The sequence below is a fragment of the Aspergillus heteromorphus genome (genome assembly GCF_003184545.1).
Source record: "Aspergillus heteromorphus CBS 117.55 chromosome Unknown BO70scaffold_11, whole genome shotgun sequence".
Taxonomy (NCBI): Eukaryota; Fungi; Ascomycota; class Eurotiomycetes; order Eurotiales; family Aspergillaceae; genus Aspergillus; species Aspergillus heteromorphus.
The window spans coordinates 615,530-641,613 of NW_020290416.1; the positions used below are offsets into that span (position 1 = coordinate 615,530).

Below are 26,084 nucleotides of genomic sequence, written 5' to 3' on the forward strand. Positions count from 1 at the left end.
GCGTTGCAGGCACCGTTGATGTTCCCTCTCTTGGAGTTTGCGAAAGAATTTCAATTCTCGAGCGCCCACCTTTTTTTTCCAATTTCTTTTTTACATCTTTGCATTTTCTCCTGCTGGCCCTCCGAACTCTGGCGTGTCGCGTCCCTCAACACGTCTCCTCCCTCCTATACCCCCTCTCTCCCTCCCATCTCCGTTCCCATTTGTCTGCCTCAGGAAAGGCAATTCTCCCGGGAAAAGCAAGAAAGATATCTCACTTGGATTCGCATCTTGCCTGTTTGGCGCGTGGGCTAGGCGGCGTTCATTTCCATTCCTATTTCCATTTCCAATTGCTTTGAGCCCCATGATGCCATAATTGTTAATGTCATACATAGAGTATATCCTCGCTCGTCGCGGAGAAGATTGATTGAACCAACCAACCATCCGGGGGCCGGAAAGAAGAATCATGCATGTAACATGTTACCCATGGTGAATGAGTGAGTGGATTGTACTTGTCTTGTCTTGTCTTGTCTGTCTTGGGTTGAGCTGTTGTCTGTCTGTCAGTGAGTGAGTGTATTTTTGATATGATCTTTCGATTTTGAGAAAGATCACTCACTATCTTATCCATCTATATCTCTAACTATCTATCTGTGAATATGTATATTACTGTCAATGGAATCACATCACTATTCTATTTGATTCTATTCAATTGAATTCAGCCTGTCTTGTCTGTCTGTCGTTGCGATCTATTCAGTTTTAGGTGTGGATGAGAAGAATGATATCTATCTATATATATCTATCTATCTATTGATTGCCAATTGATTGATTGATCGATCGGATCGACTTTTCGCACCGGAATAGAAACAAAACAACCCAGAACCAAAACAGAAACCAATGAATAACTAACTCCAAACCCCTCAATGAATGCCATTTTCAACCAAATAAACAATAACCAGACATGGAAGGGGACGATGAATATCCAATAATCACACTAATCTATCGCAGCCGCTCTTGTGTTGTTATTGCTGTTCATTCCCCAACGGCCCACCAAATCACCAGAAACAAGAATCCAGGCAAGAAAGAAAACGATTATAGTACACATACATAATACATACATACAGGAAGGTCTCATGGTATCTATATAACATATCGTTGGACGGGTCGAGGGAGTGAAAGTGAAGGGGAGCGGAGAGTGAGAGTGAGCGAGAAAGTCGTATATGCAATCACGAAAAACTGCACTGCACCGCACCGCCCCGCACCGCACCGCATGTACCGCCCGTCTGCATATATTGCAGAATATAACCAACGCCGGCTATGGAAGGAGAGGGAGGAGAAGGTGAATGCCTAGGTCTGGGGCAGGGAAGGCCGAGGGAGGCTAAAGAAGAGGGGGCGGGGACTAGGAGGAGTGTCCGAAGATGACAGGCTCTTCGGTGCTATCCCGCAGGTCCTGTTTCTTGCGGTATTGACGACCTTTCGAGGCGATGTCACGGAGTTTGCGGATGTAGTGGCTGGTCGGTACATCGCCATCCTCATCGCGGAAGACAAGGGCCTTCTCCCGGCGGTTCTGGCAGAGGGTGTACAACTTCCGGGCGCGTTCCTGTCCAATGTGGTGGAATTCGTAGTTGACACACCAACGATGCGAGGCCTTCAATTTTTCGGGCCGCGGGACCTGCTTCCCGTTCACGAGGTTCTTGATCGAGAGAGTCATGGCGAAGATCTCTTTTTCGCTGGCCCCGGTCTTGGTCTCCGGCTGCGTCTCCGGCTCCGGCTTTGACTCGTCGGCGGAGTTCAGGGATTCTTCTCTCAAAGTCTCTTCAGCATCAGCGCTGGCGCTGGCCATGGCGGCGGCGGCAGCAGCGTCCCCAGCTTCGTCAGGGACGGACAGATTTAGCACGCGGCGCTGGTAGGCATCGATCTCCGCTTGGTTCTTGGTTTGGATGGCGTGGATTTCCTCTTCCGTGACCGGTTCGGCGAAGATATACATGAAAGGTTCTTGGACGGCTTCGCGGGTCTCGAAGTGGAGGCGAATGGATTGCTTGGGGAACTTGGCGGTAGCTTGGTCGAGGATTTTGCTCCACAGCTGCAGGCTCATAAGAAATTCGCGATTGCCCAAGTTGGTGTCTTCCTGGCCGTGCAGGGCCAGGTCCAGTTCCGACAGGCTGAGGTATTGGAAGCCAAAGATACGCTCGATGTTGTGGAAGGCGACGAAGATGCCGTCCATGCGGCCGATGCGCACCTGCAGGGCGTACTTGAGTAGTGCTGCGCGGATCATGTCGTAGTACTCGCGCTCGTACGACTCGAACATGCCATGGGCGCTCCGGATCTCGTAGCCCATGCCATGCTCGAAGTTCTTGGCATCCATGCGGATCGACGCCACGGCGCGGGTCTTGAGGTCGAACATGCCGGTACCGGGAAGTCGCGGGTCATAGGCGTCGAGCTGCGAGCGCATCAGGAAGTCTCCAGCAGTCGAGTAGTGATAGGATTCTGGAATGGCCTGCTCCTCCTCGACGGAGATCTTATTCTCGCTGGATCGGCGGTAGCGCTCAAACTCCTCCTTGGGCATCGTCAACAGCTTTTCCATGGACTTGCCCAGGTTCATGAGGATGTTTGCCGTGTCGTGTTCCTTGTCCGCATCGATGGCGTAGGCCCCATCCTGGTAGCGGAGAAACATAGCCGAGGGTGCCCGCAGGAGCCTGGTGAAAGTCTTCAGGTCCTCGGGAAAGGAGCGCGACAAGCTCTCCGTGTTGACTTCACGCCACTGCGACAGGAGGTAGTGAAACTGTGAAAGGACCGAGGTCATACTGGACGACGACCCAATATACTTCTTCTTCTCCTGCCTTGCCAGGTCGCGGAGCTGCACGTCCTTGGACGAGGTGATATATGGCTTCAAGGTATCAAAGTCGAACTCGGTGACGGGCATGATGGAGCCTAGATACGGGTCAAAGTTGTAGACCCGGGAGCGGGGATCGCGCAGTTGGTAAACTCCGGGGCTGCGGGGGAGGGCGAGGCACCGCATTAGCTCTCCGTCTGGGATAACAATAATACATGGAAGGCCACCTACTTGAACAAGACCCGGTCCAACCCGTACGCGAGTCGGGGAACTGGGGGGCATGGCACATCGAGGGCTGTGCGACGGTCAGTTCAAAGCCAGACGGAGTTGATGGCAGGATTTTCCCAATACGCACGTTTGATGGATTGGCCGTCCGCAGTGATTCTTCCAATTTCCTTATCGATGACCGAGCTCTGGAGAAATGAAAGAGACCCGCTGTCTGGTTGTGCCTTAATCTGATGGGGAGTTAGTCCCCCGTCGGTCGCTACAGGGGGAGGGAGGGACCAACTCACCTTCCTGATGGGGAGCTTCGCCGCTTTTTCCGATGGCTTCGCCGCTTTTTCCGATGGCTTCACTGCTTTTTTCGATGGCTTCGCTGCTTGTTCCGGTTTCTTTGCTGCTCCCTTCGGTGACTGATTTTCTTCTGTCAGGGGTTTCGCTTCATCTGTCGGTGGCTTGCTACCTGCTGGAACGGAAGGCGGCGGTGGCGTCCCTGTGAATGGCAAAGACTATGGGCGGGCATCAGCAGGGAGGCAGGAGTCCAGGGGGGAGCATCACGCTTCACGAACCTTCAACGAATCATGGAGAGTCTCGGTTGGAGAAGACTGGGGAGGTTCATTTCGCCAGCGGGGCGAGACATGGAAGCGGCGAGTGTGAGTTCGGCAGGAGAGGCAGACATGTTCGCGCAGGGGGCCTGAGACAGACCGCAGAGAGGGCCGCAACATCCGGGGCTGGCGAAGTGATGGTAGGGCGGAGGAGAGAGGGAGGGAGGGAGGGAGGGGGAGACGAAGAGGGGGGGAGGGGAGGAGGATAAGAATTGGAAGAATCAATGGCACGATGGAGGAGAAACGGCCAGTTGGGGGAAGTCGGAGGAGAGACGAGGCGAGACGAGATGAGTTGAGTTGAGATGAGTTGAGACGCTTTTTTTTCCGTTCGCCGCGTTTGCGCCCGGGCGGTAAATGGCTTTTCTGCCGGCATCACCAGGGGCTCACCGCTTCGGTGATACCAGCCATCCCATCCATACCATGACATGCCAATACCACTTTCACTCTCTCAATCTGATATCAGTATGATACCCCTATGATAATATCCGTCTGATTATCATATCTATCCTTCCAGGTCTATCCTCAATACAGGTATGTTGATTGGTGATTGGTGATTGGTGTAATCCGGGGTCGGCGGCGACTGGCCAATCCGCGGCGGCCCCGCCTCAAGCCGTCCCGCCCAATCGATAAAAAAAAAGTAAGAAAAAAAAAAAAAAAAGAAAAGAGGCTTCATTCCCTCACGATTTCAATTCCTCCTCTTCTTCTTCCCCCTCCAGCTCCATTGCTTGCTTGCCGTCACTGCGCGGTCTGGTTTTGAAGGTACGTCCGAAGAACAGCCTGTGTTGGGTCTGGTTGCGGTGGTTTCTGGGGCTTGGGATGAGGGACACAATTGTGCTGGTGGAGAGATCCATTCGTGCCCCTCCATTGCCTGCCCTCCTCCACTACGACTGTTCCTCCTCCACACTCCCTCCCTCCTCTTCCTCTCCCTCCTCCTCCTCCTCCTCTTCTTCCTCTCTAACCTCCCCCTCCCCCTTCCTTCTCCCAGGTACCCCCTCACACCTTTCATCATGACTACCGACCGGTTGCGCGTGCTCATCGTCGGCAATGGCGGTCGTGAACACGCCTTCGCCTGGAAGCTGAGCCAGTCTCCCCGCGTCGACATCGTCTTCGTCGCCCCCGGCAATGGAGGCACTGCCCGGGGTGCCTCCTCCAAGATCCAGAACGCCAATGTCAAGGGTGACGACTACCCCGGCCTCGTCGCTTTTGCCCAGCAGAATGGCGTCAACCTCGTCGTCCCCGGCCCCGAGGCTCCCCTCGTTGCTGGCATCCAGGCTTATTTCCAGGCCGGTGAGTCACTCCTCACGCCCCCCGCGGGCCTCGATGGCTGACCCTGATTCTCTTTCTCCCCTCATACAGTCGGCATCCGCTGCTTCGGCCCCTCCCAGGCGGCCGCCCGCATGGAGGGCTCCAAGACCTTCTCCAAAGACTTCATGAAGCGCCACAACATCCCCACCGCCGCCTACGAGAACTTCTACGAGTACGAGCCCGCCCGCCAGTACCTGGACTCCGTCTCCCACCAGGTCGTCATCAAGGCCGATGGCTTGGCCGGCGGCAAGGGTGTCATCATCCCCACCACCAAGGAGGAAGCCCACCAGGCCCTCCGCGAGATGATGGTCGAGAACCAGTTTGGCCAGGCCGGTAGCGAGGTCGTCATCGAGGAGTACCTCGAGGGCGATGAGCTCAGCATCCTGACCTTCAGCGACGGTTACACCATCCGCTCGCTCCCCGCCGCCCAGGACCACAAGCGCATCTTCGACGGCGACCAGGGTCCCAACACCGGCGGCATGGGCTGCTATGCCCCCACCCCCATCTCCTCCAAGGCCGTCCTGGACGAGATCGACCGCACCATCGTGCAGCCCTCCGTGGATGGCATGAGAAGAGACGGTCCGTCGCCCTTGTTCTTGCACAGGCCTTCCGGCCCCGTGCCCTAGACTAACTGTCTCCAGGATTCCCCTTCGTCGGTATCCTCTTCACCGGCCTGATGATGACCAAGGACGGTCCCAAGGTCCTCGAGTACAACGTCCGCGGTGGTGACCCCGAAACCCAGACTCTCCTGCCCCTCCTCAGCGACGACACCGACTTGGCCGAGATCATGGTCGCCTGCACGGAGCACTGGCTCGACGGCGTCTCCATTCAGATCAAGCCTAACTTCTCCACGACCGTCATCGCCGTGGCGGGTGGCTACCCCAACGCCTACGCCAAGGGCAAGAAGATCACCCTGGATGCCGTGCCCGACGAGACCCTGATCTTCCACGCTGGTACCACCCTCGCCGGCGACGAGCTCCAGACTGCCGGTGGTCGCGTCATTGCGTCCACCGCCACTGCCTCCACCCTGGAGGAGGCCGTCCGCAAGAGCTACGCGGGCATCTCCACCATCCACTTCGAGGACATGTTCTACCGCAAGGACATCGCCCACCGGGCCTTCCGCCAGCGCGACGCCGCCGCCGCCCAGCAGGAGTCCCTCACCTATGCCGCCGCCGGTGTCTCCATTGACGCGGGTAACGACCTCGTGAACAAGATCAAGAGCTCCGTCGGCCGGACCAAGCGCCCCGGCACCGACGCCGTCATCGGAGGCTTTGGCGGTCTCTTCTCCCTGGCCGCTGCCAACACCGCCTACCACCCTGAATCCCCGACCCTGATCGGCGCCATCGATGGCGTGGGCACCAAGCTCAAGATCGCCCACGCCGCGGGCGTGCACAACACCGTCGGCATTGACCTGGTCGCCATGAACGTCAACGACCTGGTCGTCCAGGGCGCCGAGCCCCTCTTCTTCCTGGACTGCTACTCCTGCGGCAAGTTGGACGTCGCCACTGCTTCCGCCTTCGTCACCGGCGTGGCCGAGGGCTGTGTCCAGGCTGGCTGTGCCCTGATCGGCGGCGAGACCGCCGAGATGCCCGGCCTCTTCATCGACGAGTCCTACGACGCCGTCGGTGCCGCCGTCGGCGCCATCAACACCACCGGCCCCAACGCCCGCACCATCCTCCCCGACACCGCGGCCATGAAGGCTGGCGACGTCCTGCTGGCCCTGGCCTCCTCAGGCCCCCACTCCAACGGCTACTCGCTCGTCCGCAAGATCGTCGACCGCTCCGGCCTGTCCTTCCAGGACGCCGCCCCCTTCACCATGCCCTCGGCCACCGGCCCCAGAACCTGGGCCAGGCCCTCCTCACCCCGACCCGCATCTACGTCAAGCCCCTCCTCAAGGCCCTCGCCCAGGCCGGCCCCACCATCAAGGGTCTCGCCCACATCACCGGCGGCGGTCTCGTCGACAACGTCCCCCGCATGCTTCCCAACACCCTGACCGCCCACATCGACGCCGCCTCCTGGCAGCTGCCTTCGGTCTTCGCCTGGCTCAAGAAGACCGGCAATGTCACCGCCACCGAGATGGCCCGCGCCTTCAACTGTGGTGTCGGTATGATCATTGCCGTCGAGAAGGGCTCCGAGGCCGCCATCACCGCCCTCCTCCAGCAGGAAGGCGAGACCGTCTACCAGATCGGTGAACTCCAGGCCAGGAAAGAGGGTGAGGAGGGCTGTACCCTCTCCGGATTGGAATCCTGGGATGCGTAGATGATAAATACCCCAACAAAAAAAAGTTCTTTTTAAATTTTCTTTTTCTGGGACGTGAATGAAGACCTTTTCTTTTCTCTTTCTTAACTTTTTTTTTTCTTTTTTTTTCTTCTTGTGATACCTCGTCATGAGGCAGAGGCAGGCCCGGTGATTTATATTTTTTTTTTATCTTGAAATGTCGGATGATATGTGCGCACGCTGTTTCATACATTTTATTTACGGATTATATGCAAGCATGATTTCATTTTCCTTTTCTTTTTTTTTTTCTTTTTCTTTTTCGTTTTGTCTCTGACTACTGGCTGATTGACTGAATCCCATTCATTGCATTATTGGATGGGATTGATGCTTTGATGGGTGGGTGGATGGGGTTATGTACCTACTAGATGCCTACTTACCTGCCCAAGGTAGGTGGGTAAGAGAAATCAAATACCAGAGATACATACCAACGATACATACACTATTTTAAAAGACATGTGGGTTAGTGCTAACACTCAAGCTCAAGCTCATGTTTTCACATTCATGGCCATACTACCTTCCTACCACCCTATACACACTAAACACACCAAGATGGGGGTAAGCCCCGGCCGGCACTGAGTCTGTGACAGGTATCAGATCCGCGAGCACATGGCTTGGCTACTGGCTAGATCAGATTCTCCCCCCGCAGTCTAGAAGACTAGCATGACATCATGCGAAAACAGAGGACTCGGGCAGCGACCTACAGGAGCTGAGCTACAGGAGCTATGGCCTACCTAGTCCCTAGTCCCTGGCTGTGTCACGGGGTTTGAAGCTGGAGGCGACTCATGGATATCTATCTACTCAAGGGCTGCGACTGCTGCTGCTGCTGCTCCTCTATTTACCGAGGACATGAGGTCAAAGCTACGATCATACCAAGCTGAAGAGAAGAGAATGAGAATGAGAATGAGCATTTGCAAATCCGAGCAGTGTTTTAAGGCTAGAACCAGTCCTGACGGCGAGAACTGCAAAGAAACGGCCCAACAGGAGACTAAAGGAGTCAAACACGAGGGTAGAAAGAACACTATATGAAAGAGAGCTTTCACCGCGCTGTTCACAGGTCCCATGTACATCCTTCCCCTACTCCGCGGTCCTTTTTACTCGCTGCTGCCACAGGTGGTCCTGGGCCCAGTGACAAGCGTTCAAAAATAAACCATCTCTATTCCACAGCTAAAATAAAAGTTCCTGTTTCAGGCGATCTTCCTCCTAGTGCGAGTCAGAGAGGCCCGCCAGCCACCAGTGTCTCCGTCGGGTCTTTTAATACATGGGGGAATACGAGAGTACGAAACGAATCATGCGCAAGAGCTGGGACACGGTCATGTTAGCCGGGGGGTTACATTCAGTGGGGAGACAGCGCATCAGCTTTACCTTAGAAGCACTTGCGGTGAACGATCGAAGGACCGCTCTCGTCGTACTCCTGCTTGGAGATCCACATCTGCTGGAAGGTGGACAGGGAGGCCAGGATGGAACCACCGATCCAGACGGAGTATTTACGCTCGGGGGGAGCAATGATCTTGACCTTCATGGAGGAAGGAGCAAGAGCGGTGATCTCCTTCTGCATACGGTCGGAGATACCGGGGTACATGGTAGTACCACCAGACTGGAGAGGTCGTTAGCAATGGGGACCATCAGGCGCATCCAGGGGCAGTCAAACGTACCATGACAATGTTGCCGTACAGATCCTTACGGACATCGACATCACACTTCATGATGGAGTTGAAGGTGGTGACGTGGATACCACCGCTTTCCAGACCCAGGACGCTAGGCTGGAACAGAGCCTCAGGAGCACGGAAACGCTCGTTACCGATGGTGATGACCTGTCCGTCGGGCAGCTCGTAGGACTTCTCCAGGCTGGAGCTCTGGGAGGCGGTCTGGATCTCCTGCTCGAAGTCCAGGGCAACGTAGCAGAGCTTCTCCTTGATGTCACGGACAATTTCACGCTCAGCGGTAGTGGAGAAAGTGTAACCACGCTCGGCCAGGATCTTCATCAGGTAGTCCGTCAGGTCACGACCGGCCATGTCGACACGCGAGATGGCGTGGGGGAGAGCGAAACCCTCGTAGATGGGGACGACGTGAGTAACACCGTCACCAGAGTCCAGGACGATACCGGTGGTACGACCGGAGGCGTACAGGGACAGGACGGCCTGGATGGAGACGTAGAAGGCGGGGGCGTTGAAGGTCTCGAAGACGATCTGGGTCATCTTCTCACGGTTGGACTTGGGGTTGATAGGGGCTTCGGTCAAGAGGACGGGGTGCTCCTCAGGGGCGACACGGAGTTCATTGTAGAAGGTGTGGTGCCAGATCTTCTCCATGTCGTCCCAGTTCGTGACGACACCGTGCTCAATGGGATATCTGAGGGTGAGGATACCACGCTTGGACTGTGCCTCATCACCGACGTAGGAGTCCTTCTGACCCATACCAATCATGATACTGCGGGAGATGTTAGGAGATACTTTCCATCGGGCCAATCAGGCCTCAGGGGGGCTAGAGGGGAGGGGGGGGGGGAAGGCTTTACCCATGGTGACGGGGACGTCCGACAATGGAGGCTATTCAGCATGTTAGTCTTCCGATCGAGCTAATGCTGACATGACAGATTGTTCACCGCCCCCAGAGCGAGCATACCCGACGCAAGGAGGCACCGGATGCATTGTCATTGGGAGCCAGCAAATCAAACCCACCAGGTCAAAAGGAGGGGATGAACAACACAGCAGGTGGTGGGGGTTGACTTACGGAAGACAGCACGGGGAGCATCGTCACCGGCAAAACCGGCCTTGCACATACCCGAACTAGAGAAACAGGTGTCAGTATATCCGAGCACGCCACAGCCTCGCATGCCGGTCGATGGGCTGTCCGAGGGGGTTCCCCAGCCATGACTGGAGGATCTGGAAGCACAACGCCGACACGATTCAAGAAGAATTCCATCATCGCAGTCGGAGCGGACAGAAGGCGTATGTGGTGCACGTTCCGTCCTCGATGGAGCGAAAACAAACGAAGGGCCGGAAACCCATCGACCAATGCATCAAAAACCCAGGTCAACGTACCCATTGTCAATGACGAGAGCAGCAACTTCCTCTAGAGAGCGGGAAACACCATGTTAGCGAGACTGAAGGGGAGGGAGTGGGATGTTGAGGGAGGAGGGGCGACGGAGGGGGTTGGGCGACACGACACGGAGAGGGAGGGAGGGGGAGGGGAGGGCGAGCTTGGAAGCGAGACGGGGCGAGACACGACGAGGCAAGACGCAAGGTGGCAGGAAAGCTTACCTTCCATGATGACTGTGGGATTAAGATGAAACTACGGGAAAGAAAGAGAAGGAGAGGCGTGAAAGAAGAGGAGAAGAGGTGGTGGGTGGTGGGTGGTGGTAGATGGGGGAATGGGGATGGAGATGGGGGGATGGAAGAAGAAGGGAAGGTTAAGAAGGTAAGTTGAGGTGAGCGAGGAGAGGTGAGGTAAGTAGGCTGGAGCAGAGGGAGGACGAGAATGGGGGGGAGGCCGGAGAGAGAGCTGAGGTGCGTTTAGGGGAGGGTTTGGCCCGGTCGGGTTTGGCGTGTCCGCCGTATCCTGGTTACGTCCAGTCAGGTATTGGGGGTATGGCCAGAGTATCTACTCCGTACCAGGATTCCTCCTCCTCTTCCTGGATGACGGTCAATCGTTGAGTCCCTGAAGTGGGCACAGAGCACAACTGAGCGAACCCAAGGGAAGGGCCGGAGAACAAGGGGGAGGGGGAAGAGGGGGAAGGAGAACGAAAAAGGGAGAGTCGGACTGGCTGGACTGGATCAGGCGGGGAGGGTGGGGTCCGTTCTAGTCCCTGCCGGGTCTAGCGCGGGTGCTTCGGCAGCGGTGATTGAACCGCCGGGAGCGCTAGTGCCGTTTAGTCCGAGGGCTGTCACCGCCACACTTAGTATAGCAAGGTATCTGACCCAGTAAGACCCGGTACTGCGCGTACGGTAAGACCGTAAGGGGCTGGTCAGGTAACGGAACTGGGAACTGGCTCGGTCTGGGTAATCTGGCCAACGTAGTGTAGTGTAGTAGGGAGGGAGCGAGAAAGGAGATGATGATACGGATTGATATCTATGAATGGATGGGGTGATATGTCGGTTTGTCTGTCTGTCTGTTCTGTTTTCTCTCTCTCTCCTTTTTCCTTTCCCCCCCTCTTTCTCTCGTTTATATAGACTCCCATGATGTCAACCTCACTCCGTGGTTGCCTTTAGGCAGAATGATTGTAGCCTTCCTCTCTTCCCTTCCTCTTGTCTTGTCTTGCTGACCCGAACAATCCGCTGAGGTGGCCTTTCCAGGCGAGATGATGGCCAAAAAAAAAAAAAGACCACGACTTGCTCATCCTCGTGGGGCAGACCCGAATCCAAGGTTGTCGCCATCAATGGCTCAGCCTAAGGTATATTCCGTACCGCAGAATTAAAATAATAATAATAATAATAATAATAATATGATGATGATGATGAAGAGATGCCTACTAGATAGATAGATAATAATAGCATGCGTGCCGACGATGATGCCCGTAGCCAGCCCGACCGGGCCAATTTCAGGCTTCTGGATCCATTATTTCCTCCTGGCTACCGTTATTGAACCCGCCCGCCCACCAACGAGAGCCCGGCATCCGGCCCTTAAGGGGGTTCCTGTTCATGGTTCTGGCATTTTGCCCCTCGTTCGGAGTCTCTAGCGTGGAGGTTGCTTATCCCTGACTGATCCCATCACCACCTCTTGACCCTCTTGACAAGATTACTCAATAAGAAACGGGGTATTATCCCTCTCGTACTCGTAGCCTGTCTGCCTCATCATGAACATCAGGGATGGATAGATAGCCAGCAGCATTCTCTACCCGGGTATACAGTCAGGCCCTTTTTTTTTTTTTTTTTTTTTTTTTTTTTTTAATTCCCGTCCGCGCAACCTGGAGGGGCTCGTGGATGTGGATGTGATGGGAATGGCAGCCCGATGGAAATTGGAATGTCACCAATCAATCAATCAACGGTGCAGGAAAAGGAATGCATGTTTATCTGCGCCAGCCTCGTGCCTAGTCTGTCGGTCGGCTAAAACAAGGCAATCCGACACAGCATATCGGGGGCGTTGGACGGACTGGACAGGCAGGTATGACCGCATCGCGGGGTTATCCGACATGGCGGGGTACGAGGCGTGAGGGAGTTGAACAGAGGGCAGCGTCGAATGTCGATGGCATCCCTGGATCAAATTTCTCCCTGTCTCTCGGCTCTCGGGCAGCCTGACAGGAGGCAGGCAGGCAGTTGCAGTGGCACAATAACCATTGGCCTTGTCTCCTGGAAGCCCGGAAGCCTGGAGGCCTGGAAGCCTGGAAGGAGGTGGAAGGCCGTCGGAGCCGCATGAACCCTCGGGATCCGTCCAGAACAAACGGCCCGTCTTTTTTCTGCCGGCGCATTCTGCTACAATACATCCACCACTTCTTCCCCCCCCCCCCACCAATACTACTATCTTCTCTGCATCTCCATCTCCTGAATTTACTTAAATTATATCGCTCAATCCTTCCTATAATACATTCCCACTCTTTACTGGATCCGGATTCCTCCATCCCGTAATAGAACACTTCACAACCACTAGACAATTTTTCACCACCCCCCCCCCACCATGGACCCCAACATGAACAACCTCCTCAAATGGAGCATCAAGGCCTCCACCGAAGCGCAGGCCGCCGACAACGCTGACGCTGTTGCCGCCGCTGGTCCCGGCGCCACCGGCGTCACCACCAAAAACGAATCCTCCCGCAATGGCCTCACCCCCCAGATGCTCTCGACGCTGTTCGGCGGGCCCTCCGATGCGGACCTGATGAAGGCCGCCATGGCCGCCCTGCGCTCCGACGAGGTCGACCTGGAGAACAAGCTCATCGCCTTCGACAACTTCGAGCAGCTGATCGAGGGCATCGACAACGCCAACAACCTCGAGCCGCTGGGTCTGTGGTCCCCTCTGGTTGAGCTCCTGCGGCACGAGGAAGCCGATATGAGACGCATGGCTGCGTGGTGTATCGGAACTGCCGTGCAGAACAACGAGAAGGCTCAGGATAAGGTATGCACTTTCTTCGCTTCATCCCTTTGTTATTTGTCTGCAGGGACTAACCCGGAGGTAATTCCTAGCTGGTCGTCTTCAACGCCCTCCCCACTCTGGTCACCCTCTCCACGACCGACACCACCCCAGCCGTCCGCAAGAAGGCCGTCTACGCCATCTCCTCGGCTGTGCGCAACTACCAGCCCGCCATGAACGAGGTCACCAAGAGCCTTCCCGAGGGATACTCCCGCGAGAAGATCGACGCGGGAGACATGGAGGCCGTGGACGCGCTGATGGACAAGCTGCGCGCTCACCCGGTCGAGGCGTCTGCTTGAACGAGCCGAGCGAACGAATCTGCACACCAGATGTGGATGTGAACGTGAACGTGTAATGTTGCGTGATGCTGTGACCGAGCGAGCTGACCCTTCCTTCTCTTCTGTCTGCCTTCGGCGTAGCGCGTGCCGATACATACCTACACACAAGCAGGCAACAGACATTCCATACGCGCGGCGTCTTACAAGGTACGGCTTGGCGATTTGATTGATTGTCCGCCTGCCTTGAACATGTCAATCTGGATGGAATAGGCGATAGGTGATAGGCGATAGGCGATTACCAGTGACGTGACCACGCGGCCTTGATGGGCACGCTGTGATGTGAATGTTGAATGTGAATGTGAATGTGACAGGCTCTCCCTCCCTCTCATCCCCGAGACACTCGCGGGTGGAGATGAGATGAGATGAGATGAGATTCGCCTCCCCGGACACTATCTCATCTTACCTGCGTCTGCGTGGCCAGGTCGAATGGAAGCCGGCGCATGGTTACTTACTGTATAGTTCTCAGCTATGCAGATCTGCGGGGGAGTACATGGATCAAAAATACACCCAGTTTGATTTAGGAATCATACTTTCTGCCAAGGATAATTCATTATATATCTCGGAGTAACACTTATAGGTGGCCGTAGCCTGATAGAGATGATCCAAGACTGTATTCTGTTGCCTGTCGATTAGTACGGTTCAGGACTTGTGGTTATCTGGATGCCTGTTACTAGGCATGCAACTTCACTCCAGGGCATACTGCCTAAGTAGGTAGTAGTTAGTTTAGTCTTAACTAAAGTTCGCACTCTGACGGCTTCGATTACGACAATGTTTCCTAGGCGCCTGTCTGTAGATGTTAACCCATTAGCCCACCCTACGCATACAAAATACTATCCCTCCATCAGGAGCTTAGAAATGGATCCAAATCAAGCATCAATCATACCATGATAAAACAAAATAAAGTAAAAAACAAGAAAACAAACATGCTAAACTGCCTAAGAACGCAGAAAAGAAAAAAACAAAGAGACTGCACATGTATCTCACAACAACACCAGAAGCCCATTCAATCTCCCAAGGAAGGGAGCAAGGAAGAGAGAGAGAGGGACAAAGGACAAATCCATGATATAGTAACAACAACCAACCCTGGCAGCATCGCCACGGGATCAAGTACCGAGTCCAAGAGTCCCATTTTCATATCAATCCACCGACCAATCCACCGACCAATCTACCACTCAATCGCAACTCAATAACCCCTGGGGACCCCCTCACAGCGCCAGATTATAGGTATAGTCGTCTTCTATATTCTGCGAGATCCAGAGAACGAACGTGCTAGAAGTGCCATCTGGATTAGCCCCCATCCCAATTCCAACAAGCACAAGCATTACAAACACATACCTCATCATAACTAACCCATTGGCAATCACATTCGCAATGCCAAAGTACAGCGTCGGGAACGGATACCCCTTTATGATATACTTCAAGACCATGACCGTCTACACCATCCCCCGTCAGCAACCATTCACAAACCAAATCCACAATCCAAGCCGACCGACCGACCGACCCCCCACCACCCCCTCTCACGAATGATTCCAAAAACTCCATAAAAGAAGATAAGGTAAATGGATACTAACCACACTCCCCGCCAACCCACCCGCCAACAACGCAAAGCCCAAGAACAGCACAAAGCGCGCTTTCCACGCGACCCCGCTCCCGCTGTAACTGAAGCTGTCGGCCTGGAGACGCGACTTCTCGATCGAGTTGATGACCAGCATGCCGAGCGCGGAGCAGATGCCCGGGATCCAGTCGACGAATTTGACGTGCACGAAGGAGCCGTTGCGCGAGCTGTGCGAGAAGGCGGCGGCGTCAATGAGGAAAAAGAAGCCGAGGGAGAACTGGGCGGGGCTATGAGTTAGCGATGGGTTGACGTTGTGGTGGATGGGGGTGGGATGTAGAGGTAGGTAGGTAGCTTACCAGTGCGCCGGAGGTGTAGACGCCTGCGTTGCGAACGGCGGAGTTGTTCAGCCATTCGGGCTTGGACCAGCGGAAGAGCCGGTTGCTGGAGACGTCCATGGTTGGTGGGTGTGTGATGCAGGAGAATCGAAGATAGATAAGTAGTATCGAGGGACTTGGTTGCTGGGAGCTGTCGGGGAAGCCGGCGATGCGATGATGCAGTGCCGCACGGAGCCCGGAAAATCCCTCGCCCGATGTATGCGCGAGTCTACTTGACAGATGCTGGGAAACTACACCTGCTATCAAATACAGATTCACCTCTCGGTCTGTACGCGCAGTGGAGGATATGGGTCCTTTCATTCCTAGGATATCGCTGTGCTATATACTTCATCACGTCGTAAATCATAACCCGTGCCAGCAGGCTCAGTTTTCCTCGCAGAAAAGCCTCAAGAACTCGTCAATATAAGTCATTGCTTTGCCCTTCTCCAGCAGAAGCGGCATGTTCCGCGAGCCGTCTTCGCCCGCAGATGGCTCCTTCAAATACTTCCGCAACGCAAACGTGGATGCGCGATAGGTCGCATGGTACATGGTCTTGAACTCATCCTCTTCCGAATTGGATGCGTCGGCCATGGCCATGCGCGGATCCTTGTCCTCGCCGGTACCAGGGACTATGTCATGGTTACTCGTCCCAGTTTGCGGCCTAGAGCCGGAAGAGCGCGTCGTTGTCCGGTTGAAACCATACAAACGCATGCAGGTTAAGATGGTCCGAGTGATGGTGTTTTTGTTTTCCGAGATGATGACTTCCGCGTCCTGTGGCGTTGCTGGTGACTCGGGCTTACTATCGGGTGGCAATGACGGGGACAGCTCGGTCTCCCGCCGTAACGAAGATTCGATAAAAGGGTTTGGCGTACTCCTCTTGGAAGTCGGTTCGCGCACGTAGCCCCGTCGGCTGCTGGGCCGCGTCTGTTCTGACCGAGATTCCAGGAGGTTGGCGTTGAAGTTCGTTCCCACGGAGAGGGACCGGGACCGTTGCGAAACGATCCGGTCCAGCTGGGGCAGAGACGGCTCCTCCGACTCGCGCTTGACCCGGAGGCTTTGTAATTGTTGGGAGGACTGCGAGAGAGAGCACGCCATCAGCTGCGACACGGCCTCTCCTCCCCTCTGTCGTACTCTCTTGTGATGCTGCGCCACGGATTCGAAGAGCGTCGCGACCCGCTTGCGCTTGGGACTCGGCGAGCGCATGTCCGGAAGGAACTGAGCGAACTGTCCATGGCCGGTGGGCTCGTCGGAGTCTGGTGGGAAGGGAAGGGATTGGGCTTTGGCGATGAGAGACGCAGAAAGTGGCGTGGCATATATCTTCAGTTCCTGCCTAGTGACGGGGGCCAGCTGATTTTCCAACTCGGGCGACGAGACCGGCGGCGTGGGAGGTCGCTCGATCGACGTAGTGGTTGACAGTATCCCATGGACCAACAAGTCGGTCGTGTGAGATCCGGGGACTGTGGCCTGCCCATCGTTACCAACACCCAACAGAAGTCCAACAGGGCATTGCAGCGTCTGAAGACGGTCCGGTTCATCCTCTTCCAGCCAGATGGTGCCCGTCAGCTTGTCCTTCAGCCATTGCGCGGCTTCCGCGTCACTCGTATGGAATTCCAGGTTCGGGCCACATCGTGCGTAGAGGGGGATGAGGGCCGGGTTCACGAAGGAGCGAAGACTGAGCGTGGAGTCGCTGGCAAAGTCCGATTGCCAGTTCGATGATCGATCAATCAATTGGAGGCCTGGACCTGGTGATAAGCACACGCATGCAACCAGGGATGGTCGTGGGCAGATTTACCTCGGAGGTGGACCCCGCCGTCCAGCGAGATGGCACCGGACCAGACATTCATTTTCGACCACCGATGGACGTGAAGCTCACATATTACTGCAGATCCATGACGGCGGAGGGTCGTTCATGGATCGATCATTCACCAGTCGGCGCGGCTAAATTTACGACGCGCCCGCCTCGGCGCGAGGCCACGTGACCTGGGTCTACGAGGGGAGCGGGGGATGCTTACGGTGTCCAGGGCGACACGCATCGGCATCCCCAGGGCCCGGAAGGACCTGCTGGTGGACGGGCACGGTCATTAAATAACTGGTCCAAACTGCGCTGGCAAGTTTCTATATAACCCCATACTGGCTATAGTACATCAATCGTATCAACGAACAGGAAACAGCGGAAGCAACGGCTAAGCCCGGGGCATCAAATGGCACAACAGTACTCCTAGCGTACGGCAAATCAAATCAAAGCGAGGTTTCATAAAAGGTGCATTGGTCGAGGAAATGGAGGCGGGGGCTTCAAAAGATCAATCGCAACGCTCTGCGGGGCGGGTATCCAATGCGAAGCCCGTCTTGCGGATATCTGCGGCGCACGGCAATTTAGAAGTCCTCCTGCTCCTTGAAGAACATGGAGAAACTGATGATGGTGCCGTAGATGAGGAGGCCGCCAATGATGGACATGACCATGGCGGGGATTTCGATGGCGCCGCTGTGCGCCAGGACGGCGGGGAGGGCTGGATCAGGCGATTACAGTCAGCTTGGGATCGGGTGGTTCCGATGAAACACGACGAGCGGTGTTCCTTCCAGCCCAGTGCATTCCAACTGCAGAGATAAATGCGACTGGGAGTCCAGTCCGATTGTGCCAGAGAGCGTCACTCACCAATACCCATCAAGACCAGGAAACCCGTGAGGAAGCGACCAAAGTCAGCGGCAGCATTGCCGGAACTGTCCATGAAATCATCGGGGTTTGCGCATCGCGAGCAGATCCAGTTGGGCAGGGGAGCAACCACGTAAGTCGCAACGACGATCAGCGGCAGGAAGTTGTGCCAGAGCGCGGAGGAGAGGATGACGAGGAGGAAACCAATGGCGAGAACCTGTGCAAAGAGAGAGAGGTCAGCCAGAGGTGCGATTGGAGAGGTGTCGGAACCCTCCAGAAGAGACTCACAAAGGAGAGTGCGATGATCGTCTTAAGGCCGGCCGTCATGATTGCGGTAAAGCAGGACCGTCCAGGTCCAGAGCAATGGAGGGAAACGAGGAGTTGATTGCGCAAACAAAGCTCAAGGAGCTAGCGGGGATAGGCTGGAATACCAGGCACGAGGGACAACAGGGTCAGAGGGCTGTCAGCATGAAGACGGGGAGTTGTTAGAGGAGGAGGAACGGAGAGCAGCAGAGAGAGAGATTGGATGGAGCAGCAGGCAAGCAAGCGGCCTTAGTGTAAGAGGAGGAGGTGACGTGCAGCCGCAGCCAATGCGGGACTGCCTGGATGGCGTAGCAGCCTGAGGCACCATGCCAAGCAGGACCGCCCGAAGCTCTCAGGCCTTTCAGGCTCCCAGGCAGGCAGTCACCGCGTCAGTTGCTCACTGCCTGCCCAGCACCGTCAGTCAGTCAACGGCATCATCCTCCTCCTCACTTCCAACGCTTGCTTCTCCCATCTCCCCCCCCATTCCCCCCTCATCTCTCCGCCCATCTCCCTAACACCCTCTCATTGAATTGAGCGAGACCTATCATTCCACCCGCAACCATCTCCCCCCGAAGGTTCCACCATGTTCAGAAACAACTACGACAACGATGCGGTCACCTTGTATGGACTCCCAGCTCCCCTTCCACCCCCCCCCCCCATCCAGCTAGACAAAGCTCTTAGCTTAGCTCACCATCACTGACTGCTCCCGATACAGCTCCCCGCAAGGCCGGATATTCCAAGTCGAGTATGCACAAGAAGCCGTGAAGCAAGGATCCGTCGTGGTGGGACTGGTCAACAAGACACATGCCGTGCTGGTCGGCTTAAAGGTTCGACGACATGCCTACCTACACTACCCTACCACGCACACCACTACCTATACTCCGATACTCCCACCACCACAGCCCCCAGCATAGACAGACAGCCTTACTAACCACCCCACAGCGTAACGCCGAAGAACTCTCCTCATACCAGAAGAAGATCATCGAAGTGGACTCCCACATGGGGATCGCCATCGCGGGCCTGGCGTCAGACGCGCGGGTTCTCTCCAACTTCATGAAGCAGCAGTCACTCAGCTCGCGGATGACCTACGGACGGCCCCTTCCGGTCGACCGCATCGTCAGCCAGATCGGCGACCGGGCCCAAACGAACACCCAACATTACGGCAAGCGGCCGTACGGCGTCGGGCTGCTCGTGGCCGGCGTCGACGAGGCCGGTCCCCACCTCTTCGAGTTCCAACCCTCCGGCATGACCCACGAGATGCTGGCCTGCGCTATCGGCGCCCGCTCCCAGATGGCCCGCACCTACCTCGAGCGCAATCTCGATAAGCTTCAGGATACGACCCGCGATGAGCTCATCACTCACGGTCTGCAGGCGCTGAAGGAGACCCTGTCTCAGGATAAGGAGCTGACGGTTGACAATACGTCGGTTGGTGTGGTGGGTTTGGCGGCTGAGGGCGCGAAGGGCCGTATTGAGAGCTTCAAGCTATATGAGGGTCAGCTGCTCGTACCGCTGCTGGAGGCGCTGGAGCGGTCGGAGGAGGGCGAGACGAAAGAGGAGTCGATGGAGGTCGACTCATAGACTATTAGTTTCCCATGCTGAAGAATAGTAGTTCTTCTGTTCTGGTTGTTATAGTTCACGATTCGGATAATACATGACTTTTGACCGGGATATGTATATGTACTATTATACTTCATGAACTCTATCTCCGCATATGAATGTGTCCATCCCATCATCTATCAACCACCCCACTCTCTACACTACCATACCTACGCCCCCTTTCTCCTAATTCATTCACATTAATAGTAATATTCACTCCTCCCCCCAATTCAACCTCATCCTCCCATTACTAACCTGATACCCCACCAACCGCGGCCAAACATCAGCCACATCCCGCGCCTCAACCAGGATCCTCCCATTCTCCTCGCCAATATACCCCTCCTGGACCGCCTTGCGCACCCACTGCAACAACCCATCCCAATACCCATCGACATTCAACAGCACCACCCCCAACCGATGAATCCCCAGCTGATTCCACGTCGTCATCTCCATGACTTCCTCGATCGTGCCGAACCCGCCCGCCAGCGCCACGAACCCGCTGCCCGGCCCGCCCTCGGCGACCTTTGTTGCCATCAGGCGTTTGCGCGTGTGCATGTCTGCGACGATGGTGGTGGTGCCGTAGGCGGATTCTTTGAAGGATGAACTGGAGGAGGAATTGGAGGTGATGATGCGTTCGGCGGTTTTGCCAGAGGTGGATTGCGTGGTGGTGTCGGTGTCGTCTTGGGATTGATGTTCTTGGGCGTTGTCGTACCCCGGCTCGATCTTTACGAGGGCGCGTGGGATCACCCCGTGCACGGCTTGTGGGCCGGACAGCTGGACGAGACTCCGTGCTAGCTCGCCCATCAGCCCGGCTGTGCCGCCGCCGTAGACGAGGCGGACGTTGTTCTTGTGGAATTCGTGCGCGAGGGCGCGGGCGGTTTCCATGTGGCGGGGGTTGGTGCCGGCGACGGAGCCGCAGCTGACTCAGTTAGTGGGGAGGTTTGGTCTTTTTTTTGGGGGGGGGGGTTGGACTTGGGGAGGAGAGAAGGGGACTTGGATGCGGGGATGATGGATGTGGTTGTGGATGTGGTTGGGGATGTGGTTGATGGTCTCGGACTGATGATGGAACGGTGCGGGGGAGAGAGGGGTAGGATGGACAACGTACAACACGCACACCACGGCGGGTTTGACGGGTTCAGAACTCATGGTGACTCTCTGGCAACGAGGCAGGACGGTGTCTGGGAGACAGGAGGGAGCGAAGAGTCACGTCAGAGCGAGTATTTTGCAAGTGATCACGGATCAGTGATGTAATCGTGAAGAGGGTCGGCTGCCCAGACTTTGGGGTTTGGTTCCAACCCGGACTGATTTATAGGATGGATGAATGGGTGGCAGGCAGACCCGACGACATGCGATGACTCACAAGGGCGTGTAAGATTGGCCTGGTCTATCAGGCTAGCTGGCTGTACTTTTCCTCGGCTGATTGGCCGTCTCTGCGGGTGACTATGTACAGAGGATGCTCAGTCCGGACTCTGAAGGCCACTCTGCCCATCGGACGAGCCAGCTGCAGACCGGAAATGAAGAGAATTCGGCTCTCAATTCAATAGGGTATCATATAATTCCTCCTCCCCCTCCCACGCTCAGCTCCCCATCTTGCCCTTCTTCTTCCGCATCTTGCTTTCATCGGAGCCCGATGGTGTAGCCACCCCCTTCTCGGACGCCTTCCCCGGTGTATCAACCTTGACCTGCGGTGTTCCAACCCTCCCTGCTGCATTAATCGCCCCAGCGTTCGGCCCCGTTTTGGCTGACGAGGACCGATCGGCATCAGTCACCCGGGAGAGGATGAAAGAGCCGGGCTCTCCCACCAGCGGATGCTCGTCCATAAATTCCTCCCCATACCGCGAAAACAGACTGAGTGACTCCGCGAATGTCCGCGAATCCTGGATGCTCGATGCAGCCCCGACAAGCGGGGCTTTCGCCGCCGCATCAGCGTCCGGCATGGGCGTGTTCTCCTTGCTCTGTTGCAATTGCGATCCGGGCTGGCTTGCGTCTGCGGCCTTGGGCGCGGGTGGCAGGTAGGTATGGCCATGCGATGGTGTGAAGCTAGGTAGGGTAGACGCCGTCTTCAGTAGACTAGTGAGCGATGTGACTGCAGACAGCTATGCGAGAAAAAAGAAGTCTATGCGTTAGTTCGAGCGGCACGCGGGGGGAGGATGCGGGGGAGTGAACGTACAATGCGATTCCCGACGACGCTCGCAACGGAGGGCGCCATGTAGATACAGTCCCCGACGATGAAGAAGGTCGATAGCACCTCCACCTCGTCTTCGTGACCGGTCCGCTTGCGTCGGCTCTGCTTGCGAATCACCCAGACGTTGGATGGCTCGAAGGCAAAACGGCCGTCCGGGAGCGCCGCGGCCTGGATTGGATCGTACGAGACCACGAACTCCAAGCCCTGCATGGTCTTGAGCCGGCCCTCGAAGGCCTCTCGCGTCTCGACAAAATGCCGGAATGCTTCATTGTAGTTGGCTTGGATGGCGAGGGAGGCGTTGTTCGAGGTGGGGTCAAAGAAGGGCGACTCGGCGAAATAGAAAAGGACTGATTATGTGCCGATGATCTTAGCGGCATGGACGAGGTTCGGGGTATTTCAGGGTGTCTCTTACTGTTGTTGGAGTGGAGGTACCCTCCCATCATCTGGACGTGAGGCGGGGATCGCCAGAGGATCTCCTCCATCGAGGCATCGGGAGTGCCCGCCATGACAGCCGGCGATGCACGAGGTTCTGTTTGGCAATGCGCCCGGAATTCCAGGGCCGACCTGGGACAGGCAGACTGGATTGAAGCTTTGGGAAGAAGATGGGGGATGGGAGATGGGAGATGGAGAAGAAAGGGCAGCTCGCGACTCTCCGCGGAGGTGAGGCCGATGTTTGACGCGTTTGCACCGCCTGGCCCTACAAACTCGCCAGTTGTTACGGTTACTGAAGAACAAAGTGGATAGACAGATAGATAGATAGATGTGTATTTGTGGATATACTTCATGGAGCCCTCAGGGGTCCCCACCAGGGTATCTTGTTGAATAGAAAACAGTGCGCAGGTGGCTCGAGAAAGTGATAAACTCTCGTCTGCTTCAAACAATGCATATGCAAATGCAAATCAAATCAGTCCCCAAAGAACGCCGTCTGTAACCAACGCTGGATGTTGAAAGTGTCTCTATCGTCTATGTTCGATCCAAGACATATATGCAAGTGTTGAAGCCACTGGCACCGGTACCAATGACAAAAAGTGAAAAACAAGAACTGGGACTGTTTCAGCCCAGTAGTCCCTTCGTACCTGCCGGGGTGAAGACCCCGTACACGGTCCTCAGCTTGGTCAACATCTCGTCCCATTCACCCTCGGGGGTGCTCAAGATGGTGATTGCGCCTCCAGCCCCGATCCGCCACGTGTGCTCGCTGTCCTGGTCACCAGAGGAAGAGAAGGCGGTGCGAATCAGGACCGAAAAGCTTCCTCCGCCTCCCAGGTCGAGGAAGCCCATGACGCCCGAGTAGATGCCGCGCTTGCGGGCCTCGATCGAGGAGAGGTGCATGCAGGAGCGCTCCTTTGGGGCACCGGTCATGGAGCCCGGAGGAAGGCATCTCTGCAGCGCGGTCAGTCCATAGACGGACATGCCGGCGGAATGCAGTTGCGGCATGTCTCGCGCCGCAAATCCAGGTCGAGCTGGATCGACTTGTCCCTTGACGTGCGTGATCATCTGATAGACCCGCCCGTGGTCCTCCACCTCGAGCAGCTTTTCCACTCGAACGCCCCCCGAGCCGCAGATGCCATAGAGGTCATGTCGGATCAGATCCGCAATCATCAGGTTCTCGGCCATTTCCTTGGTCGAGCCCAAGATCGCCCGGGCTTTCTCCAGGGTCATGTCGCCTGTCTTTCTCACCGTGCCTTTCATCGGCTTCATCTCCAGGGTGGACTCGCGGTCCCAGTTGAGGAAGCACTCCGGGCTGCTGCTGACGATCTTCACGCTTCCCAGCCTCGCATAGGCACTGAACGCGGCAGGATTATATTTTTGCAGGCGCTTATACAGCCCCCACGGGAAGTGGATGCGCGCATAGTCGGTGTCTGGCGAAGGTAATGTTATGGTGGTTTCGCAGGTAAGGCATAATTCGTATGACTCTCCGGCCTGCAGTTGGGCCCTGCAGGCCTCAAACTGCTCCCAGTAGGTTTCCTTGTTTGGAAGCTGCACCACGCCTCGACTAAGAATGGGGTCCAAGACCTCTGTGTCGGTTGCAATCTTGTCGACAGACGTGAGCTTCTGCAAGAAATGCACCGCTTCATTGAGCCATCCAGTTGGTGAGTCGTCGGCCTCTCGCGTAGACTGCACGGTGACACGGCCCGTCTCATGATCGAGTATGATGCTCCGTTCCGTCCACAATAAACTGGCATCTGCCGGATCGTCCTTGGACGTGTTGTCTGGGGATGAACAAGCTCCTGGGTGGCCCTGGCTGTGCTCCTTCGGACGAGAGAGGCAAGCAAGCCCCATTTCGTACGAGAAGTATCCCAAGAAGCCGGCCCAGAAGGGCACGGCACTGTCCCCCGAGTCGACCTTCTTCGTGTCCATGACATACCGAAGTACATCCCAGAATTGAGACACCGGCAAGTACCTCTCGACTACTGCTCGTTCGCCGGCTCCGTCACTTCCCATCTTCTCCAGAAATAACTTCTCATTCTGCGCGAAGTACTCCAACCTCCAGTTGGAAGGACTTGGCACGGACACGATGCTGTATCGGCCATTGGATTTGAACAGCACCGTGGGCGAGCCTGGACTATTGAGACTCTCGCATATCATTTCAGCGTCCAGCTCCGAGGTGATGAAGTCTCGGCAGAAAGAGCGATTCGAGCTCGACGCCGTCCAGTCCAACATGGTGTGGGCGATATCCGGGAGCCTCGTCGCAGCATTAAGTGACGGGAGGATGCCATTGGGGAGGCTCGTGTAACCGCCTCGTCCGTTAATTTTGTAACGGCGAGCCATCTCCCACCATCTCCTGAGGAGCTTACTGCATGCGTTTCGGTCCGACTTGCACGATTCCGGGTGGAACTGAACCCCCCAAAACGGCTTGGTTTTATGGCGCACAGCCATAGGAAGCTGCACGCCGCCGGCAAGGTCGCCGTGTTCGATGGCCAACCAGGCCAGAAGATGAAGCTCTAGCGCCGCGGGGCCGATGAGCCTTCGGTCGCTGCCGCCATCCGACACGGATTCCATCTGGGCGTATAGCGAGTGGTACAGCGTGACTTCCAGATCGGATAGGCCCTCGAAGATGTCCTCCTGGACGGATTGAACGCGGCGGACCTGGCCATGCAGCGGGTATGGCAACCGGCCCACCGTGGCCCCATGGCGGAGGCACAGACTCTGGAAGCCGAGACAGATCCCGAAGACTGGCAGCATGTCTGCGGCGCTCAGGGTCCAGATGTCGCCCATGATGCCTACATCGGGGGGCGCATGGGGGTCTCCAGGCCCTGGCCCCAGAACCACGGCTTCGTAATGTTGCAGGAACTCGACCATATTCCCATTCGGCCAGGCGGAGTCGATCATCAGGACGGTCACCTGGGCCTCGAGGAGCTCTTCGAGCATGGCGACGACATTGTACGAGAAGGAGTCATACGCGTCGATGTAGAGGATGTTCTTTCTTGGGGTCTGGGCAGTCGGTAGCCCGTCATCGATTGAGTCATTGCCCAGCATCGGCGCCATAATGGCAGGCACTTGCGGTCGTTCAGGAGAGACAAAGCGATGCACGAGGGTAGACGGATGCAGAACAATTAATTGGAAAAGAAGAATGCAACCCGAAGATGAACAATGGGGCCGATGCAAAGCGGGTCGCGGCGACCCTTTGATGGGTTGATGGCAGGCAGCGACTCCCCGAGTGGCGACGCTAACAATAACAATATGAAGAAACGTTCGTTGACCAGATTGCAGACAGTTAGTTCGACTCCATCCGCACGATGCAAGAGCAAGAGCAAGGAGGCAAGAGATTGGAATAAATCCCCCGAGGGGTTTGCCTCTCTGTCGCCGATAAGGTTCC

At 56.1% G+C, this 26,084-nt stretch overlaps 11 protein-coding genes across 11 annotated transcripts; 3 read left to right on the top strand and 8 right to left on the bottom strand.

Annotated features, from left to right (window-relative positions):
- Positions 1 to 1,372: 1,372 nt before the first annotated feature.
- On the bottom strand, positions 1,373 to 3,750 carry BO70DRAFT_396247 (Pet127-domain-containing protein; the record flags this gene model as incomplete). Its single annotated transcript, XM_025546594.1, has 5 exons — positions 1,373 to 2,966; positions 3,038 to 3,101; positions 3,162 to 3,261; positions 3,319 to 3,534; positions 3,595 to 3,750. The coding sequence occupies 5 exons, from the start codon at positions 3,748 to 3,750 to the stop codon at positions 1,373 to 1,375; spliced, it is 2,130 nt and encodes a 709-aa protein (XP_025399729.1).
- Positions 3,751 to 4,637: 887 nt separating this feature from the next.
- Positions 4,638 to 7,194, top strand: ade1 (bifunctional aminoimidazole ribotide synthase/glycinamide ribotide synthase; the record flags this gene model as incomplete). Its single annotated transcript, XM_025545886.1, has 4 exons — positions 4,638 to 4,917; positions 4,987 to 5,514; positions 5,577 to 6,706; positions 6,775 to 7,194. The coding sequence occupies 4 exons, from the start codon at positions 4,638 to 4,640 to the stop codon at positions 7,192 to 7,194; spliced, it is 2,358 nt and encodes a 785-aa protein (XP_025399730.1).
- Positions 7,195 to 8,456: 1,262 nt separating this feature from the next.
- act1 (actin ACT1) lies at positions 8,457 to 10,892 on the bottom strand. The gene is made up of 7 exons (XM_025543164.1): positions 10,467 to 10,892; positions 10,248 to 10,278; positions 9,937 to 9,992; positions 9,722 to 9,752; positions 8,865 to 9,636; positions 8,575 to 8,806; positions 8,457 to 8,511 (listed from the first exon to the last, which is right to left on the bottom strand). Exons 1-6 carry the CDS (start codon positions 10,471 to 10,473, stop codon positions 8,576 to 8,578), a joined length of 1,128 nt encoding a protein of 375 aa, XP_025399731.1. The 5' UTR covers positions 10,474 to 10,892; the 3' UTR covers positions 8,457 to 8,511; position 8,575.
- Positions 10,893 to 12,681: 1,789 nt separating this feature from the next.
- On the top strand, positions 12,682 to 14,050 carry fes1 (Hsp70 nucleotide exchange factor FES1). The gene is made up of 2 exons (XM_025545887.1): positions 12,682 to 13,251; positions 13,320 to 14,050. The coding sequence occupies exons 1-2, from the start codon at positions 12,817 to 12,819 to the stop codon at positions 13,563 to 13,565; spliced, it is 681 nt and encodes a 226-aa protein (XP_025399732.1). The 5' UTR covers positions 12,682 to 12,816; the 3' UTR covers positions 13,566 to 14,050.
- A 396-nt stretch (positions 14,051 to 14,446) lies between these two features.
- On the bottom strand, positions 14,447 to 15,666 carry BO70DRAFT_361955 (UPF0220 family protein). Its single transcript, XM_025543165.1, has 4 exons — positions 15,516 to 15,666; positions 15,176 to 15,436; positions 14,940 to 15,037; positions 14,447 to 14,873 (listed from the first exon to the last, which is right to left on the bottom strand). Exons 1-4 carry the CDS (start codon positions 15,612 to 15,614, stop codon positions 14,810 to 14,812), a joined length of 522 nt encoding a protein of 173 aa, XP_025399733.1. The 5' UTR covers positions 15,615 to 15,666; the 3' UTR covers positions 14,447 to 14,809.
- A 251-nt stretch (positions 15,667 to 15,917) lies between these two features.
- BO70DRAFT_336216 (uncharacterized protein) lies at positions 15,918 to 17,425 on the bottom strand (the record flags this gene model as incomplete). Its single annotated transcript, XM_025541091.1, has 2 exons — positions 17,326 to 17,425; positions 15,918 to 17,269 (listed from the first exon to the last, which is right to left on the bottom strand). The coding sequence occupies exons 1-2, from the start codon at positions 17,375 to 17,377 to the stop codon at positions 15,918 to 15,920; spliced, it is 1,404 nt and encodes a 467-aa protein (XP_025399734.1). The 5' UTR covers positions 17,378 to 17,425.
- Positions 17,426 to 17,663: 238 nt separating this feature from the next.
- On the bottom strand, positions 17,664 to 18,731 carry BO70DRAFT_361957 (Vps55 family protein). Its single transcript, XM_025543166.1, has 3 exons — positions 18,472 to 18,731; positions 18,187 to 18,400; positions 17,664 to 18,040 (listed from the first exon to the last, which is right to left on the bottom strand). Exons 1-3 carry the CDS (start codon positions 18,508 to 18,510, stop codon positions 17,907 to 17,909), a joined length of 387 nt encoding a protein of 128 aa, XP_025399735.1. The 5' UTR covers positions 18,511 to 18,731; the 3' UTR covers positions 17,664 to 17,906.
- A 179-nt stretch (positions 18,732 to 18,910) lies between these two features.
- Positions 18,911 to 20,165, top strand: pre5 (proteasome core particle subunit alpha 6). Its single transcript, XM_025541297.1, has 4 exons — positions 18,911 to 18,956; positions 19,047 to 19,107; positions 19,202 to 19,313; positions 19,429 to 20,165. Exons 2-4 carry the CDS (start codon positions 19,070 to 19,072, stop codon positions 20,062 to 20,064), a joined length of 786 nt encoding a protein of 261 aa, XP_025399736.1. The 5' UTR covers positions 18,911 to 18,956; positions 19,047 to 19,069; the 3' UTR covers positions 20,065 to 20,165.
- On the bottom strand, positions 20,149 to 21,300 carry BO70DRAFT_361960 (LOG family protein). The gene is made up of 2 exons (XM_025543167.1): positions 21,188 to 21,300; positions 20,149 to 21,001 (listed from the first exon to the last, which is right to left on the bottom strand). The coding sequence occupies exons 1-2, from the start codon at positions 21,226 to 21,228 to the stop codon at positions 20,296 to 20,298; spliced, it is 747 nt and encodes a 248-aa protein (XP_025399737.1). The 5' UTR covers positions 21,229 to 21,300; the 3' UTR covers positions 20,149 to 20,295.
- Positions 21,203 to 22,879, bottom strand: med6 (mediator complex subunit MED6). The gene is made up of 3 exons (XM_025543168.1): positions 22,680 to 22,879; positions 22,253 to 22,614; positions 21,203 to 22,178 (listed from the first exon to the last, which is right to left on the bottom strand). Exons 1-3 carry the CDS (start codon positions 22,771 to 22,773, stop codon positions 21,660 to 21,662), a joined length of 975 nt encoding a protein of 324 aa, XP_025399738.1. The 5' UTR covers positions 22,774 to 22,879; the 3' UTR covers positions 21,203 to 21,659.
- Positions 22,880 to 23,022: 143 nt separating this feature from the next.
- On the bottom strand, positions 23,023 to 26,074 carry pabA (aminodeoxychorismate synthase pabA). Its single transcript, XM_025543169.1, has one exon. It carries the CDS (start codon positions 25,751 to 25,753, stop codon positions 23,321 to 23,323), a length of 2,433 nt encoding a protein of 810 aa, XP_025399739.1. The 5' UTR covers positions 25,754 to 26,074; the 3' UTR covers positions 23,023 to 23,320.
- Positions 26,075 to 26,084: the final 10 nt, after the last annotated feature.

What these genes read in the sequence shown, in the direction of transcription:
- fes1 (XM_025545887.1), top strand. Translation starts at nt 12,817, where the DNA reads ATGGACCCCAACATGAACAACCTCCTCAAATGGAGCATCAAGGCCTCC. An exon ending in ACGAGAAGGCTCAGGATAAG is followed by an intron (nt 13,252 to 13,319) that starts GTATGCACTTTC and finishes GGTAATTCCTAG; the next exon opens with CTGGTCGTCTTCAACGCCCT.
- pabA (XM_025543169.1), bottom strand. Translation starts at nt 25,753, where the DNA reads ATGGCGCCGATGCTGGGCAATGACTCAATCGATGACGGGCTACCGACT.
- act1 (XM_025543164.1), bottom strand. An exon ending in GGACGTCCCCGTCACCATGG is followed by an intron (nt 9,637 to 9,721) that starts GTAAAGCCTTCC and finishes CATCTCCCGCAG; the next exon opens with TATCATGATTGGTATGGGTC. An exon ending in TGTACGGCAACATTGTCATG is followed by an intron (nt 8,807 to 8,864) that starts GTACGTTTGACT and finishes CGACCTCTCCAG; the next exon opens with TCTGGTGGTACTACCATGTA.
- pre5 (XM_025541297.1), top strand. Translation starts at nt 19,070, where the DNA reads ATGTTCAGAAACAACTACGACAACGATGCGGTCACCTT. An exon ending in GACAACGATGCGGTCACCTT is followed by an intron (nt 19,108 to 19,201) that starts GTATGGACTCCC and finishes CTCCCGATACAG; the next exon opens with CTCCCCGCAAGGCCGGATAT. An exon ending in CCGTGCTGGTCGGCTTAAAG is followed by an intron (nt 19,314 to 19,428) that starts GTTCGACGACAT and finishes ACCACCCCACAG; the next exon opens with CGTAACGCCGAAGAACTCTC.
- BO70DRAFT_361957 (XM_025543166.1), bottom strand. Translation starts at nt 18,510, where the DNA reads ATGACGGCCGGCCTTAAGACGATCATCGCACTCTCCTTT. An exon ending in CGATCATCGCACTCTCCTTT is followed by an intron (nt 18,401 to 18,471) that starts GTGAGTCTCTTC and finishes CTCTTTGCACAG; the next exon opens with GTTCTCGCCATTGGTTTCCT. An exon ending in CCTGGTCTTGATGGGTATTG is followed by an intron (nt 18,041 to 18,186) that starts GTGAGTGACGCT and finishes CGCCTGATCCAG; the next exon opens with CCCTCCCCGCCGTCCTGGCG.
- BO70DRAFT_361955 (XM_025543165.1), bottom strand. Translation starts at nt 15,614, where the DNA reads ATGGACGTCTCCAGCAACCGGCTCTTCCGCTGGTCCAAGCCCGAATGG. An exon ending in TCTACACCTCCGGCGCACTG is followed by an intron (nt 15,437 to 15,515) that starts GTAAGCTACCTA and finishes AGCCCCGCCCAG; the next exon opens with TTCTCCCTCGGCTTCTTTTT. An exon ending in GTGGGTTGGCGGGGAGTGTG is followed by an intron (nt 15,038 to 15,175) that starts GTTAGTATCCAT and finishes GGGATGGTGTAG; the next exon opens with ACGGTCATGGTCTTGAAGTA.
- med6 (XM_025543168.1), bottom strand. Translation starts at nt 22,773, where the DNA reads ATGGCGGGCACTCCCGATGCCTCGATGGAGGAGATCCTCTGGCGATCC. An exon ending in GTACCTCCACTCCAACAACA is followed by an intron (nt 22,615 to 22,679) that starts GTAAGAGACACC and finishes GCACATAATCAG; the next exon opens with TCCTTTTCTATTTCGCCGAG. An exon ending in GCGTCGTCGGGAATCGCATT is followed by an intron (nt 22,179 to 22,252) that starts GTACGTTCACTC and finishes TTTCTCGCATAG; the next exon opens with CTGTCTGCAGTCACATCGCT.
- BO70DRAFT_361960 (XM_025543167.1), bottom strand. Translation starts at nt 21,228, where the DNA reads ATGAGTTCTGAACCCGTCAAACCCGCCGTGGTGTGCGTGTT. An exon ending in CCCGCCGTGGTGTGCGTGTT is followed by an intron (nt 21,002 to 21,187) that starts GTACGTTGTCCA and finishes TAACTGAGTCAG; the next exon opens with CTGCGGCTCCGTCGCCGGCA.